The following is an 18,122-nucleotide window of genomic DNA, read 5'->3' on the forward strand; positions in this document are numbered from 1 at the left end:
TATCGTGCTCCCCAAAAATTGCTCCCAATCTTTAAAACAATTAAATAAGTCTCCTCCCTAGGGAATCCCTGTACTCAGGACTCCTCGTCATCCCCATCTTCCATCTCTCTGCACTTGGACTGTTTAGGCAGAGGGCGTACAGACGTGATGTCATCGCGCTCTTTGACCAGAATGTCACTGTCAGGAAAAGTGTTTGGTTTCCAGGGGCAGTATGGTTGCAAAACTGAACCTTAAAGGAATGTCCAGAAGGGCACCAGCAGGAGTGGAGCCTGCAGCTTAAATGGACTCAACACGGGCCACCTCAACCGTGCCATCCACAAAAAAGCTGCACAGATTGCAAGCTTAATTCCGTTAACGAACAAGACGCAGGCATGCCCCCGCAGTCCGCGTCCAGCTTACTAGAGGGACACGCGAGGCTCTGGCACGCGAGATCGGCCAATAACAGGTCTGTCATACCCTTACATGTCCGGGGCTGCACGCGTGCTACAATGAAAGGACCAGCGTGTATCGCTTACAGGTGCGGATAACACACTGAACCCTGTTAGTGATGGGGATCTGGGATTACAATTCTTCCCCGCGAACAAGCATTTCCCAGTAAGTGCAGGTCAACCGTAATTCCGAAACTAGGCCTAAACGGCATTCCAGAAAGAAAGTGAAAAAATTAAGTGTCCAAACCACAGGTGCTGTAGCTTGCTTAACAGCTGGGCTTCCCTGCTGAGTAGCACACAGTTCTTACATAAACAGGCGGCATAGCTTGGTTCACAGGTGGCCAACTCTGCTGAGTAGCATACACAGTTACTAGGCCCAAAGTATTAAGTGGTGTAAATGCAGTCAAAAACTGGTTCTTTCATAAACAGGCGGCATAGCTCGGTTCACGGGTGGGCTCCTCTTCTGACTAGCAGACACAGTTACTAGGCCCAAAAGAATTTTCAGGACAATATGCGGTTAAAAAATTTTTAGGAACACACGCTGTAGCTCCTTCACAGGTGTACTACACCGCTGGCTACCAGACACCGCTACTATGCCCTAAAACTGTCTATTATCATTGAAAACCATTATTAATGTGAAAAAAAGATACGCTTTTGTTTAACGAAACGTTCTCGAACGGAAACTCGAACAGCCGAATTTTAATCAAAGTGTTGTAGTTCGACGAACGGATCTAACACCGCCCAAAAGAGCTAGAATTTTAACTTGGCCAACAGTTCCACTCAAACACAACTCATCTGTTATCAGGAGGCAGACTCAGATGGTCTCAGGCACAGTATGGATTCAACAAGATTGCAGAAAGTTGAGAAAAGGTACAGTATCACTGGATAACAGGTATATATAGCATAGTTTAAACATTTAAAATCTCCGTGTGTATTTCCGGAGTCCGACAAAAACACTCACAGCCTCAGTATGGATTAGACAACAATCTAAAAAGTAGAAAAAAAGGAAATATTTTTGAAGCGTACACCAGTATACAGTACACTGTTTGGGTATTTTTAAATCTTCATACATATTTCTGTCTCAGTAAGACAGTCCAGACTCTCCACAAGAGGAAACGAGATGGATAAAAGTACAGACAAAGTCGAGTGATTGCAGAAATGTAGGAATTACTAATCACGGGAAAATCTCCCGGGAGAATTCTCAGAGGCGATGCTGACCCTTAATTAGTGTGTGGAGACAGCAAAAACAGTTCTTTGTGAAGAAAGGGTTGCTGTATTGCAGTACCGTTAATCCCATCACCATCAAATTTTGATCACAGGGAGACATGTAGACATGGTCCTCACTGCCTATCATGATCTGTCAGGTAACTTTGGAGTGCAAAAGACAGAAGCCACAGGCTGTAGGCGATTCTATTGGATTGGCATGAGAGGGCACATTTAAAAATGTGGGCAGGAATGTCACACGTCTGAGTAGGAAAACTGTGAAAGCTGATGAGAAACCACCACTGCATCTCATTGTGAGTCGACGTCCATAAGAAATGGAAGCCATTGATCATCTGAAACTAGAGCCTGGCCAGCAGGACAGGGCATAGCTACGTCTTAACCATCATCTTCTATCAGTTCACCAAATTTGTAGTGGCAGTCCCAGGGAAGGATTTGACAGCCAAGACTACACAGCAGAGGAGCAGGGAGAGGTAAATATTGCAAATGCTGGGGCCCTGGGTCGGTACTGGCACTGGGCCCCTCATAGTATGCCGGGGTGTGTCTGACGGCGGAAGTGCACCTCCACCGTCAGAGACACTTGATTGCACTATGAGGGACCCTGTGCAAGTGCCGGCGCCCAAGAGTTGGCCCACCCACCTGTCCAGGGCAATGGCACTCGCACGGTTGCGTGCGCTAGGTGGTGACCCCAGCCATGGGGGGGCAGCCCAGTTAGGGAGGTTTAAAAAATGGCATATGTTGATGTTGGACATTCAGCAGCTGTAAATGGAGGAATTGGAGAAGTCCGAGGAAGAGAAGGACAAAAGCGAGCCATTTTTCTGGCAACCTTTGTGTCATCAGGGGAAGGTGGGACAAAATCATTTAAAATCCATGCATGGTTCATTTTAATGAAGGATAGATCATCAACATTTTAGGTCGACAGACGGGTCCTTTTTTCTGTCAGGATTGAGCCAGCTGCACTGAAGACTCTTTCCAATAGCACACTAGCAGCAGGGCAAGCGATCTCCGGTAAGGCATATTGTGCCAATTCAGGCCAGGCGCCCAGTTTAGAGGCCCAATAGTCAAAGGGGAATGACCTGTGAGGGAGAACATCGATATGGGAGAAGTAGTTTGTAACCATAGCTGACAACTGCTGTCTCCTGTCACTTTCAATTGATGCAGTATTACCAGTCGTGTAAGCGGGACTTGAAAAATCAGTCCACAACATGGTCATGAAACCCCTGACTCCAACGCCACTTCTGATGTGTGCACCATGAACACCTCTTCCATGTTGCCCTCTACGGCTCATTGGAGAACCATCACCGCTGCTGTGTGCTGGGAATGCCTCAAACAAACGGTTTACCAGAGTTGCTTGTTTTTAAGCCAATATTAGGTCAAGGTTCTCCTGTGGCATGATGTTTTGGAATTTGCCTTTAAAGCGTGGATCCAGGATGCTGGCCAACCAGCAGTCGTCATCATTCATTTTGGCAATGCGGGGGTCCCTTTTTAGGATCTGCAAGGCATAATCTGACATGTGGGCCAATGTTCCAGGTGTCAATGATGCACTGCGAGTGCTGGGTGGAGGAGCACTTTCTGGCAAATCCACATCCCTCCAGTCACGCACAAACCCTGTACCAGTCCTTGCCATGCCAACATTTTCTCTCGCCCCACGAGAAGCTTCCTCCTTCCCATCATCATCATCATCCTCCTCCTTTTCTTCCTCCACCTCGTCCAGGAGAGATCCCAGAGCAGGCAATGGCTGACTGTCATCAAGGCTTCCCTCCTCCTCTTCCTCCTCGGCTGCAGACGCCTGCTCCTTAATGTGCGTCAAAGTTTGCATGAGCAGACGCATAAGTGGGATGCTCATGCTTATGATGGTGTAGTCTGCGCTTACCAGCCGTGTGCATTCCTCAAAACACTGAAGGACTTTACAGAGGTCTTTCAGCTTCGACCACTGCACACCCGACAACTCCATGTCTGCCCTCCAAGTGCCTGGCCGTGTATCCTCCCACAAATGCATTACAGCCTGCCTCTGTTCGCACAGTCTCTCAACCATGTGCAGGGTGAAGGTCCACCTTGTTGCAATGTCGATAATTAGGCGGTGCTTGCGAAGTTGGAGCAATCGCTGCAGCTTCTGCATACGACTGGAGTGTACGGGCGACCGGCGGATGTGCGAGCACAGTCTTCGGATCTTCTGGAGCAGGCCTGTTAATTCCGGATAATTATTGAGGAAGCACTGCACCACCCCGTTCAAGGTGTGAGCCAGGCAAGGTATGTGTCGGAGTTTTGAAAGGGCTATGGCTGCCACAAAATTCCAGCCGTTATCACTAACTACCTTGCCTGCTTCAAGATATAGACTGCCCAGCCATGACTCAGTTTGTCGCTGCAAGTAGTCGGCCAGTACCTCCGCGGTGTGTCTGTTGCCCAATCACATCTTCAACACAGCCTGCTGACGCTTACCACTAGCTGTTCGATAGTGGAACACCAAGTGTGCAACACTGGCAGCTGTGGATGGAGTGCTCGTGCGACTGCGCTCTGTGGACGAGCTTTCGCTTCTGGAGGAGGAGGAGGAGGGTCGAACGCCTACACCCGTTTCCTATACTGTGGGCTAGGCAGCACTGTCCCACCACCGCTGTCCCCTGTGGACCCTGCATCCACCACATTAGCCCAGTGCGCAGTGATGGACACGTAACAGCCCTGGCCATGCCTACTGGACCAAGCATCTGTTGTGAGGTGCACCTTTCCACTCACTGATTGCTTGAGTGCATGTATAATGCGGTCTTACGCATGAAGGTGGAGGGCTGGGAAGGCTTTGCGAGACAAGAAGTGCCGACTGGGTAGGTCATAGCGTGGTACTGCGTAGGCCATGAGTTCGCAGATAGCTTCGCTTTCAACCAACCGGTAGGGCATCATCTCTAACGAGATTAGTTCGGCAATGTGGGTGTTCAAACTCAGTGTAGCGGATGAGAGGATGAGTACTTTCTTGTCCTACTCAGTCTCTGGTAAGGTGAGCTGGACTTGAGAGCTGCATATGGGGGAACTAGCGGTGGACATGGCGGACTGAGAGAGGGTTGATGATGGTGATGGAGTTGGTGTTCTTTCTGATGGCCTAGATTCAGTCTTTCATAGCAATAACATTGTGATTCCATGACTGCTTTGGCCTTGCGATGACACCTCAACATTTGCTGCTGGTGGTGTGCTAACCGGTGGGCTTACAGTCGGGGAAACAATGTAGTGTTGCTGACTACCTTCATTGGGAGCAGTTGCACATGTGGTACGTGAGGTTTGGTAGTCCGTCCACGCTTGCAAGTGCATGTGGTTAAATGTCTAAGCATGCAACTGGTATTCAAATTTCTCAGATTTTTACCTCGGCTACAGGTCTTTGCATACTTCTTACAGATAACCTTTGCCTCATCATTAGGATTTGTTCAAAAGAGTGCCACACTGCACTCTTCCTACTATGGAAGACATTTTGAGGCCTTGCACGCTGTGCTAATTTGACCGTCTGGCCTAGCTGTCCTGCAACTCTTTTGGTTTTTGTAACCTGTTTTTGGACTGCTCCGGGCCTGCCAGATAACAGCTGTTGCGATGTCGATGCCTGCTGCGGATGCTCCTCCTCCTCCTCTGACCTATTGGCAGCGTCACCCTCTTCCCCCAATGGATGCCAATCTGGGACAACAACTGGGTCATCCATTACCTTCTCTTCAATGTCATGTGCACCTTCCTCTGTGTCACCATGTAAGGTGGTATAGTATGCGGGAAGGGGCACCTGAGTTTCATCAGGGTAAGATTCTGGCTCAGTACACTGCGAGGACAACGTAGTGCTCCGAGTGAATGTGCCAGCAGATAAATCTAGCAGTGGCTCTGCATCAGTGCACTCTATGTCAGATTCTTCTTGGACTGGGTAATTCACGATTTGACTTGATAACCCAGGCATGGTATGTTAAAAGAGCACCATGGAGTTATCTGTAGTGTGGCCTGCTGCATCCTTTACTTTTGGTAGGGCGAAGGACACAAGGAAAGGTGTGGTTCCTGACCATGAGCCTCCAATGACGACTCAGTGCTTTTATTTTTTGAAAGTTCAGAAGAGCTGGAGGCTGTGTCAGCAATGTAAGCCAAAACTTGTTCCTGAAGCTCCGGCTTTAAAAGCGATTTACCTACTCCCAGAAAAGGGAGCCTTCGAGGCCTTGTGGAGCCAGATGATGACGCAGGCTCAACACCTCCTGCATTAGGTGCTATTGTGCTTTTGCCACTACCAGCAGATCCACCACCAACACCATCATTACCAGCTGGCAACCCACGCCCACTTCCACAGCCTTTTCCAACACACTTCCTCATTTTTGGGAAAATGTACCCAAAATACCACCAGCAATATGGTACTGTAAGACAAGGTACAAGGTGTATATAGGACTGGGGAGAATTTGAATCTCCCTACAGACTTGAGGACACTGAACTATTATCTCAGGCCGGTGGCGTAGTGTGGGGGGTGGTCCGCCCCAGGCGGCACGTGTGTGGGGGCGGCGCGACAGCAGCAGCAATTCCTCTACTCTGTGGGAGAAGCGCAGCGCAGGGAATACATTTTATTTTCTATGGTCTGTGACAACCACGGGCGGAGCACACGCGTGCGCACACGGCCTCCACCAAAGTATATCAGCAGTGCATGGGTTACTTGTGGTCACGTGATACCAGTTCCCCTTATTCCTTCCCACTTTCCCGGAGCGGTTTCCATAGGCGTGACGTAACACCTAACTCCGGTCACATGACTTAAATGTCTCCTGTTTACGTTCATGCCTAACTACTACAACTCCCAGAACACCCCACGCCTTTTGCTTGTGGGATTTGTAGTTCTGGGTGCCATCAGGACAATACACAACGGCTTCCAAAAGAACTACATGTCCCAGGATCCAGGGCGGGGATGACGCAAGTATGTGTGTGGCATCAGGGAGGACTGTTTTCTTCTCTGTATAGAGCAGGCCAGCTGTGTATTGCTGTGCTGAGTGGCTATGGCTCAGAGCTAGGGGTTGCCATAGCTTAGTATAGGAGGGAGCTGCGGATGTAGTGTGCTGGGCTCCATACATCCCAGCAGTAGGGACATGTTATCTCTGCACATTGCAGCCACTGCCTATGACTATTGGAGTATTGGTAGCAGAACAGTCTCACAGCTGCTGCTTCGTGTCAGTGTGTTGCATTCAGGGCTGCGCAGATTATAGAGGGGGCGAGCGATGTGGGGCAAGTTGTGTGCGCTGTGCCGCCATCCCCAGTCTACGGGTCACTGATCTGTCCCTGAGCGGGATCAGATTGCTCCAGAATGGCGCACCTGCGGGACTTCCCATCACAGGTAATTCTCACTTTTATTGCAGTACACCGCTATTGGGTCGCCCACCAAGAAGCCGCGCTAACTCCGCCAGTCTCCAGGTCTGATGGGTAACGTGGCTTCTTCACGGGTCTGTTTTCGTTGCATCGTGTCTGTTGTGCACTAGTCAGGGTCTCGTCTCGCTTCTCATGAGCTGCACCTGCACTAACCGGCTCCAGAGTTGCGCACTCAGCACTGATCCACATACAGCAGTACAGAATGAGCCTCAGGGATCAGCTGAAAGAATGTCGCCTTCAGGTAGTCATTATTTTTACCATGCAGATTGGAAAGTGAAGACAGTTTGTGGTTGATTTCAGAAAAACAAAACTGATTGTGATTTAATATCAAAGTGACTGCTGTCTGTACACGGAATCCACCACTGGTTATTGCTACACGAGGAGGACTGTGACCGGTATAACTGCCCGGCGCAGCCTGCATTACGCCGCCACTTGCCCCAGGCTTTGTATACGGAATTCAGTAAAGGAAATGGGACAGGGGGGAGGGAAGCAGCTGCTGTCATGTGACGGCCCATCTAGAAAGTAAATGGTAAAGGCACTAGGTATTGTGGCTTTCTGATTATTTCTTCCTCTGTAGGGATCGAGAATGGACCCAGAACGCCTCTTCACCAAGCTGGAGCGCATTGGGAGGGGATCATTTGGAGAAGTGTGCAAAGGTATAGAGAATCTCAGCAAAGAAGTGGTGGCCATCAAGATCATAGACCTCGAAGAGGCAGAAGATGAGATTGAGGACATTCAACAAGAGATCACTGTTCTGAGCCAGTTTGACAGTCCTTATATCAATCGCTATTATGGCTCCTACCTGAACGTAACGTCCTAAACCTTTATTAATGCGCTCTGTACTAGGAAACTGAGTCTCGATGGGAGACTTAGGCCGGCGTCACACTACCGTGGAATACGGACAAGTGCTATGCGATAAAACATTGCATAGCACTCGTTCCAGTGTTATTCTTTGGGGCAGATCATATCTGCGATTTTCTCATGCTGAATCGGTCGCAGCATGCTGCGATTGGCAATGAGACTTGGCCGAGTCTCGGCTCACTTGCATCTATGGGTGCGAGTGACACAACGCACATCACTCGGATATCATCTGAGTGAGGTGCGATATACGGTGACGCCGGCAACGGAGGAGATGGAGAAACTACTTTCTCCGCCTCCTCCGCAGCTGTGCTCTGATCAGCTGTGTGAGACAATGGGAGTGCAGTAGCAGGACACTCGACTCACACTCGCAGCAGAGCTCTCACATCGGATGCCATACGCTAGTGTGACCCCAGCCTTAAAGGGATTGTTCAGCCCAAAGTGTTGCAAAGCACAAAGAAATTAAACTTTCCTATCCTCAAAGTGTCCTGATTTGTATGTCAGTTCAGGGAGCTTCACTTCCATTTTCGTTTTGAACCAGTAGAGCGCTCCCTGTCTATCTCTGCGCAACACGTTGGCTAATATTATGAACAACCAGATCTCTTAAGACGAGCTGATGGCTGCTATCAAAGCAACCTGGGCTTCCATAACACCTCAGCAGTGCCCAGTGGCGTAGCATGGGGGGGCGGTCCGCCCCAGGCGGCACGTGTGTTGGGGCGGCGCGGCAGCAGCAGCAATTCCTCTCCTCTGTGGGAGAAGCGCAGAGGCACAGTGCAGCAGCAACAGCCAGCAGGACCTGTCTGTGTGTCTCCAACGTGGGCGTGGCAGCGCACTTCCAGCCCGGCGAACACCGCTGAACTTTACCCAAGTTTCGAAAATAATTTGTACTTTGTTTTTTTGTCACATTTTAAAAAATTATTATTAAAAAAGCCATTAGGTCTTTTTCCAGCATCATCAAGCATTATATAAAGCATGTATGTATGTATGTATGTATGTATGTATGTATGTATGTATGTATGTATATGTCCGGGATAGGCATCCGCACCGTCGCAGCTACAGCCACAAAATTTGGCACAGTCACACGTCTGGACCCCGAGAGCATCCTAAGCTATGTTGTGAGGCGAAATTTTAAACTCCGCACGTTCCAATTCACCAAACAATTTTGCCCCTGTCTACATACTGGGGAAAAAGTGTGTGCGCGTCAAGCCCCCCCATTATGATGTCATAATGCCCCTATTTGCATACTGGGGAAACAGTGTGAGCGTATCAAGTCCCACCCCTCATTATGATGTCACAAAGGTTGCCATGGCGACGCTGATGTCATCATAGGTTGCAAGCCCCGCCGCCGCTCATTATGATGTCATAATGGTTGACTATGGGATGGAGGATGTGTGATGGGTATATGGGCACTGGACTATTGGATGGAGGATATGTATGACGGGTATATGGGCACGGGACTATGGGATGGCGGATATGTATGATGGGTATATGGGCACGAGACTATGGGATGGCGGATATGTATGATGGGTATATGGGCACGGGACTATGGGATGGAGGATATGTATGACAGGTATATGGGCATGGGACTATGGGATGGCGGATATGTATGATGGGTATATGGGCACGGGACTATGGGATGGCGGATATGTATGATGGGTATATGGGCACGGGACTATGGGATGGCGGATATGTATGATGGGCACGGGACTATGGGATGGCGGAAATGTATGATGGGTATATGGGCATGGGACTATGGGATGGAGGATGTGTGATGGGTATATGGGCACTCGACTATGGGATGGAGGATATGTATGATGGGTATATGGGCACGGGACTATGGGATGGAGGATAATTATAATTTGCTATAACTAACCACAGTTAGTTACTACGCCCGGGCAGCGCCGGGCTCTTCAGCTAGTACATACACACACACACACACACACACACACATCTAATATATAAAGCTCAAAGTGTGTATGTATGTATGTATATATATATGTGTGTGTGTGTGTGCGTGTGTGTGCGTGTGTGTGTATATATGTATGTATGTCCGGGATAGGCATCCGCACCGTCGCAGCTACAGCCACAAAATTTGGCACGGTCACACGTCTGGACCCCGAGAGCGTCCTAAGCTATGTTGTGAGGCGAAATTTTAACCCCGCGCGTTCCAATTCACCAAACAATTTTGCCCCTATCTACATACTGGGGGAAAAAGTGTGTGCGCGCCAAGCCCCGCCCCTCATTATGATGTCACAATGGTTGCCATGGCGACGCTGATGTCATCAAAGGTTGCAAGCCCCGCCGCCGCTCATTATGATGTCATAATGGTTGACAATGAGATGGAGGATGTGTGATGAGTATATGGGCACCGGACTATGGGATGGAGGATATGTATGATGGGTATATGGGAACGGCACTATGGGATGGAGGATATGTATGATGGGTATATGGGCACTGGACTATGGGATGGAGGATATGTATGACGGGTATATGGGCACGGGACTATGGGATGGCGGATATGTATATGGGCACGGGATTATGGGATGGAGGATGTGTGATGGGTATACGGGCACTGGACTATAGGATGGAGGATATGTATGACGGGTATATGGGCACGGGACTATGAGATGGCGGATATGTATGATGGGTATATGGGCACTCGACTATGGGATGGAGGATATGTATGATGGGTATATGGGCACGGGACTATGAGATGAAGGATGTGTGATGGGTATATGGGCACTCGACTATGGGATGGCGAATATGTATGATGGGTATATGGGCATGGGACTATGGGATGGCGAATATGTATGATGGGTATATGGGCATGGGACTAGGGGATGGCGAATATGTATGATGGGTATATGGGCATGGGACTATGGGATGGAGGATATGTATGATGGGTATATGGGCATGGGACTATGGGATGGAGAATATGTATGATGGGTATATGGGCACTCGACTCTGGGATGGAGGATATGTATGATGTGTATATGGGCACGGGCCTATGGGATCGTGGATATGTATGATGGGTATATGGGTACAGGACTATGGGATGGAGGATAATTATAATTTTCTATACTGTAACTAACCACAGTTAGTTACTATGCCAGGGCAGCGCCGGGCTCTTCAGCTAGTCTAATATATAAAGCTCAAGTGTGTGTATGTGTATGTCCGGGATTGGCATCCGCACCGTCGCAGCTACAGCCACAAAATTTGGCACAGTCACACGTCTAGACCTCGAGAGCATCCTAGGCTATGTTGTGAGGCGAAATTTTAACCCCGTGCATTCCAATTCACCAAACAATTTTGCCCCTATCTACATAATGGGGAAAAAGTGTGTGTACCAAGCTCCGCCCCTCAATATGATGTCATAGTGGATGCCATGGCGACGCTGATGTCATAGGCTGCAAGCCCCGCTGCTCATTATGATGTCATAATGGTTGACTATGGGATGGAGGATGTGTGATGGGTATATGGGCACGGGACTATGGGATGGAGGATATGCATGACGGGTATATGGGCACGGGACTTTGGGATGGCGGATATGTATGATGGGTATATGGGCATGGGACTATGGGATGGAGGATGTGTGATGGGTATATGGGCACTCGACTATGGGATGGCGAATATGTATGATGGGTATATGGGCATGGGACTATGGGATGGAGGATGTGTGATGGGTATATGGGCACTCGACTATGGGATGGCGGATATGTATGATGGGTATATGGGCATGGGACGAAGGATATGTGATGGGTATATGGGCATGGGATTATGGGATGGAGGATGTGTGATGGGTATATGGGCACTCGACTATGGGATGGAGGAGATGTATGATGGGCATATGGGCACGGGACGGAGGATAATTATAATTTGCTATAACTAACCACAGTTAGTTACTATGCCCGGGCAGCGCCGGGCTCTTCAGCTAGTTATATATATATATATATATATATATATATATATATATATATATATATATATAGAGAGAGAGAGAGAGAGAACTACAAGAAGATGAAAGTCTAGAAATGTAGAAATAATAACAGCAGAGTTAGTAGCAGACTAAAAATTAGATCTTTGAGTGTAGTGTGGGCTCTTCGGATGCTTCCGGATTATCAACGACCAAAGGGGCGGCAAATTTTTCGACCGCCCCGGGCGCCACAAACAGTTGCTACGCCACTGTCTCAGGCCCAGTGTAGATTACACCTCAATATAACAGGCTGAAATTGGATGGTGTATAAAATGTCTGTATAGGACTGGGGAGAATTTGAATCTCCCTAGAGATTTGAGGACGCTGACAATGATGCTCTCAGTCCCAAGTATGGCAGCAGGCAGCCTAATAAGCAGGACTGCTGCACACAAAAGTGTGGAAAAATGAACGCTTGGTCACTGGGCAAAAAAGAGGATGAAATGTATTTTTGCTTTTAAAAAAGCAGTTTGCACAGCAGTGTGAAAACAGCAATGCAGCTATCAGGGAGCCTTATAAGGCAGCCTAATAACCAAAAAGCTGATGCACAAAAATAGAGACTCCCCTTGCACTGCACACTAAGTGGTGTGTTGTACAGGTAAAATCGCTAGCAGCAGAAGCAGTTTTTTGTATCTTCTTCCCTGCCTAACTCTCTCCCTACAGAATCAGCAGCTCTCCCTATTCTGTGATCAGCAGAAGTAAGCTGGCGGTCGGCGTGTACGCCCTTTTATAGCCCCTGTGACGCCACACAAAGCAAGCCAATCACTTGCATGCCTTTCTCAAAGATGGTGGTGACCGCTGCCTATGTCATCGCGTTGCCCATAGTGTGCGTCCTCCATCATTGGCTGAAAAAGGGCGCTGGAAGCATCTTTTGAAACGCGACTTTGGCGCCATGGTCGGGTTTGGTTTCATGAAACCTGACTTTTGCGAAAGTTGGCGACTTTTGAAATTGACCGACCCGTTTCGCTCAACTCTAGTGATGAACGCAAAGTATGTGACCCAGTAAAATGGAGTTTGTCCCACAAACAATCCCTCATTGAGAGAGGTGAAAAAAAAAGCTGCTTTAATATTTCACAAGAACATTCTTGGGACGATTCGTTAAGCCGCTTACACATGATTTCTCAGCAGTTACCAACAATGTAGAAAGGCCGGGGAGACCGTAGGCATCGCTCCCACCCTGACTCAGTGGGACTGTCCTGCTTTGAGGGCTTAGTCCCGTGAAAGCTTTTCTCTCAGCTTCTAAGGCTGTGTGCACACGTTGCAGATTTGGTGTGTTCCTACTGTAGGTAACAGCAGGTACGCAGGATGCAGTGACGAGACGCGAGACTGGTTGAACTTTGGAAAATAAACTTTTATAAATTGAAGCCACTAGGGCTATACTAAGCAACCAAAAAGGGATAACAACACAGTTGTCCTCACAGGGACTCAGTACAACCAAACACTATATAAAAGGAAGACGACTAACCCGGCCGAGGCCAGTTACTATGGGGCCACGGTATGGCCGTCTACGGGTCCTTATGCTTTATAACGTCACTTATTCGTGTTGACGCCCCTCGGCGTCTCTGTTGCAGCTGCGTTGCTGATGAAGCTGTTTTGGCATCTCTGATGAGGCTGCCTTGGCGTCGCAGCTGCTGGGCCCAGCTGCTGAAGATCTGGTGTAGTCTTTGGGCACCCCAGCGCCCAGGAGGAGTTGGGGCACAACAGACCCTGATGGAGTCCTGAGATGAGGTATCCCCCTGTAGTAACAGCGGGGTTGTGCTTGTTAGCGAGTTCATTGGCACTCCTGATCCCAAACAGGTTTGTGTTGCAGTTCCCAAGAGTGGCAGTTTTCTGGCCACACGCACAGCCTGGGGCTGTGTCAAGAGTGTCTCTGCTGACGAGGAACAGGCCCCAACTGCCGACTGCAGCGGGGTGATGGCGGCTGTGAGCAGTGACGGACAGGCCTCAACCACAGGCTGAAGTGAAACGGCAGCGTCCGCGAGTGGCAGCAGGCAGGCCGCAATCGCAGGCTGAAGTGGGGCAGCAGCGGCCGGGAGAGGCAGCGGACAGGTTGCGGCTGGCTCGGGTTCAGCGGTAACGGTCGAGGATGACCGGGGGCAGATCGTGACCCAGGATTGGGGTGAAGAGACAGTCCTCTGTCGGTAAGCTCGGCACCTCCTTCCTGAAGGCCACTACGTATCGCCCCTCTGCTGCTGGTCTCCTCTCTGTACTGTCTGTGGCCTTCTCGTTCTCGCACGCCCCCTCCGTCTCCTGCTCCGTGTCTGACGTATCACCAACTGACTCCCCTGCGCGCTCGCTGTCCCTTTTATACTCGCCCCTCCCCTTGCTATACCGTCACTCTCAACAGTCCACTCTCCTCCTCTGCTCCCCGGGTACTGTTTCCTTAGGAACTCAGATGGCGGTCCCCTTGATTCCGTCCCGGACACTCTGCCGGGGTCCTCCTCCCTACACTACCATGCAGATTTGCTGGCAAAACTCGATGCCAGCAAAGTGAATGAGAAACCTGAAGTTTCATGCACATGTTAAGTATATTGGCCTTATAGATTTAGTGCCGAAAATAATCTGCAGCGTGTCACTTCTCTGTGCGTTTTTTTACCCATTGAATGCCAAAAAAAAAACATTTTTTTGAAGCTGCATTTTTCTGCTGCCATGAGATGAAGAAATTTCCACACAAAATATACTCAACGTGTGCACATAGCCTTATGCCACTCACCTCCTACGAGTCTTCATTGCTCCATCTGCAGCTCCTCCTCTGCTCACTGCATAAATTACATAGTATTAATCCTCCCTCCTGTGATCAAGTCTCCCTAGGACCCAAACTTGAACTCACATCACTGTTTGCCGGCGTCACACTAGAGAAATACAGACGAGTGAGGCTTAAAAACCACGCATTGCACACGGACCAATGATTCTCTATGGGGCAGCTCCCAACAGCCGTATATTTCTGGTGTATAATTTACAGTCTGTGCCAATTGCAGTATGCTGCGATTGTCAGCGTAGTACGCCAATGCACGTCTATGGGTGCGCAAAAAAAAAACGCATTACACACAGACCAGATGTGTGACTTGCGAGAAAAACACACCCGGTGTCCTTTAGAAAAGCCGGCAATTCATTTCGCGATACAGTAAAACCACACTGACAGGTTTAATAAAGAAACAAAAGAATAGATATAGACACACACATACATAGAATATATATATATATATATACACAGTATATTCTATGTGTACATATCTATTCTTTCGTTTGGGTTTTAACCTGTCATAGGGATCCATTATATGTCCATTTTGCAAGCCTGCGAGAAAAAAAAAAACTGGTATACAGATTACTTACGGATGCTATCATGGGCAGGGCAAAATACGCGGCCACACCCTGACAACGGATGCCATATGGATCACTATTTAGGGACCATTTCTGCGTATTACAGCCGTTAAATACGGACCGTATTTTAATATGTTATGTGTGACTCCAGCCTACTACTGAGCTACAGCCCACTGTAAGTAGAGATTTTGGTAATCTTAACCTCTATACTGCAGGCAGCAAACCAGGAGCAGCTTGTACAATTCCATAGAAATACACTGTATGTAACCATGCATTTTTATGGTGCCTGTATACTGAGGTGAACAAGATTTTTTTGTCCCATAAAAGTAGTAAAAAATAAAGTACTTAGAAAAATGTAACTTTTTCTTTTAGTGTTCCCAGATCTTGAACCCACAAGCTAACAACATTACAGACACTTAATTGAAACACAAGTCCTGATTAGGTCATGGGGAGACTTGTGCACTTGTTCAGTACTGCAGGCTCGGACTACAGGCAGATTATGCTAATAGAAATACACTGCTGTGTACAATGGATGTATTTGTATTTTACAGGGAGAATAAGATTTCTCATCCTATAAAATAAAAAATAATGAAAAATGCTTTGTAGTGAATAGTCCATTTTAATGCATTTCATTAAAAAAAAAAATTTATGTGGAGCCTAAAAAAGAAAATTGTATGTATACAGCTGGAGTTACTTTATCAAGTGCAGAATCCTAGGTTTCTGTACTATAAATAAGCACATTAGAAATGTGGCTTCACATCTGCCCCAGAAATGTTTGAAATAAAGGGGAGATGATTGTTATCTGGTAGTGACATCTGCAGAAAACAAAAAACCATGTATTCCTGCAAGGTGTGAACATGGCCTTACAAAGAAGCCAGATGTCACAGTGAAGGTACACTGAGACGAGAGTGATTGGGCTACTCAGCTCCGGGGACTACAATAAAATGGCGCCCAACTCCCCCCCACAGCTGACGAGCTCAGTTACCAGCCGCAATGGAGGACATGCGGAGTCCTAGGCTCAGGTGAGGTTCTACTTGCAGTGTGTGTCAGGCTGTGTGCCCACATAAGCGGTTTTACGCGTTTAAGCGGTTTTTCCATGCAAAAATCCGTTAAAAACGCATACATTAAGCATCCCATTCTTATAAGGCATTCTGCAATTTTTGTGCACATGATGCGCTTTTTTCACACAAAAAAACGCATCGCGGTAAAAAACGCAGCATGTTCATTAATTTTGCGGAAAAAAATGCATTTCCCACTATAGTCTGAGAATGTGGATGCTCTGGAAAAAAACAAAAAAAAAATGTTTTTCCTGGGAAGGAGTCCTGTCTTTAGCCAGGAATTTTCTCCATACGTGGGTACATAGCCTCATGCTCAGACATTTACACAACAAATAAAAATGGCCACCCCCAGCAGCTGCATAAAAAAAAAAATCTCAAGTATATGTAAGGGTGAGTGCACACGTCGTGGATTTTTCTGAGCGGATTTGACTAAAACCGCTGTGGAATCCACACAAAAAATTGACATGCTGGGGTTTTGAAACCACAGCAAATTTGCGCAGAATATTCCACTCCGTTGGCATTGCGGTTTTTGTAGGTTATAATGGTACTGTACACCCCAGCAAAAACTGCTACAGATCCGCAGCAGAATCCGAGTGTGCACACAACCTAAGGGTATGTGCACACGGTGCGGATTCTACTGCGAATCTGCAGCAAATTCTGCTGCGTTGTACAGTACCTTTATTTCCTATGGGGGGGGAGGAACCGCTGTGCACATGCTGCTGATTTTGCTGCGTGTTACAATCCGCATGTCAATTCTTTGTGTGGTTTCACACCTTATCCTTATGAGGTGTGAAACCGCAAGGCAAAATCGCAGGACTTTTGTCCTGCAGATTTTCCCAAAAAATCCGCACACCCTAAAAACTACGTGTGCACTAACTTAGCCTTAGGCTATGTGCACACATATTGCAAAAAATTCTACATGAAAACCGGACTCCTTCACAGAAAACGCACGTTGTTTGCGCAAAAAAGCGCGTTTTGTCACCTAGGCCAGATATAATTGTATCTGCTTCTAGTGATCACTCCCCCCCCAGTCATCACTATTGATGTCAGGACAACACTCAGCTACTAAACACCATTCTCTTCGCCTCTTTGATAGTAGGGTCACTGAAAGACTTTTTAAAATTACCCCACCATGTTTTACCTCCATGTTTTCTTGGAACCATGATATAATTATACAACAGACCCGATACTCAGATTCAGTCATTCTTTCCTCCATTAGCCACAACAGTGAAACAAATCAGAAGCCTCACAGCTCTACCTGGACCAGCTCCACCACCTTCTGCTTTTATTACTGAAGGCTCTTAGTGAAGGAGACATTATTATTATAGATGGGCTGGGACCTGGGGTTCCACCTAATGTAGCAGTTTCTCCAGCTGGAGTAATCATTGCGGCCAATGGAGCAGCACCACACCCTACTTAACCTCCCTGCACAGTGACCAGCTGTTGCTTGGGTTCATCTTGGCTTATGTGTGGGTTTAGTGGTGGAGTTGACCCATATGTCCCGCATGTTCTGTGATCGCCTGATAACTGATCATGGACACACAGTAGTGCGGTTTTCCTGGAATCGGTCATTTCCTCAGGTAACTAATGGTGGCTGAGAGTGGAGCACAGAACTGAGCCTGTCTAAGATTAGTGGGTCTCCTGCGTTTATCAAGGAGCTTGTGCCCATTGGGGGAATCCAATCCCATCAGCAAGGGATCCAGTGTGGAGTTGCCTGTTTCTGTGGTTGGACATCAGATGTGTGGCTGCCCAAGATGGTCCCTGCCAGAAGACAGCAGCACCAAGGTGGGTCCAGGGATGCCCACTCTAGGTGCACAGGTATTTCTAGAACTGCCCAACCTTTCTTTTTTCTATTTTTACAAGTTTGTTGCTTATGGCCTCCTGGTACATGTTACTGACACTAGCGGTGGAATCTGC

At 48.0% G+C, this 18,122-nt stretch overlaps 2 protein-coding genes across 2 annotated transcripts in view; both read left to right on the top strand.

Annotated features, from left to right (window-relative positions):
- Positions 1 to 6,601: 6,601 nt before the first annotated feature.
- LOC141098663 (serine/threonine-protein kinase 25-like) lies at positions 6,602 to 9,025 on the top strand. Its single transcript, XM_073586630.1, has 2 exons — positions 6,602 to 6,966; positions 7,576 to 9,025. Exons 1-2 carry the CDS (start codon positions 6,937 to 6,939, stop codon positions 7,816 to 7,818), a joined length of 273 nt encoding a protein of 90 aa, XP_073442731.1. The 5' UTR covers positions 6,602 to 6,936; the 3' UTR covers positions 7,819 to 9,025.
- An 8,643-nt stretch (positions 9,026 to 17,668) lies between these two features.
- MRPL19 (mitochondrial ribosomal protein L19) overlaps positions 17,669 to 18,122 on the top strand; it is a 161,742-nt gene continuing 161,288 nt past the window's right edge. Inside the window, exons 1-2 of the mRNA XM_073586598.1 lie at positions 17,669 to 17,785; positions 17,861 to 17,990. Coding sequence (XP_073442699.1) covers positions 17,702 to 17,785; positions 17,861 to 17,990 — 214 coding nt within the window. The 5' untranslated portion in view covers positions 17,669 to 17,701. The remainder of the gene's footprint in view (positions 17,786 to 17,860; positions 17,991 to 18,122) is intronic.

The sequence above is a fragment of the Dendrobates tinctorius genome, unplaced genomic scaffold, assembly GCF_039654945.1.
Source record: "Dendrobates tinctorius isolate UK_male_01 unplaced genomic scaffold, ASM3965494v1 ptg000093l, whole genome shotgun sequence".
NCBI lineage: Eukaryota > Metazoa > Chordata > Amphibia > Anura > Dendrobatidae > Dendrobates > Dendrobates tinctorius.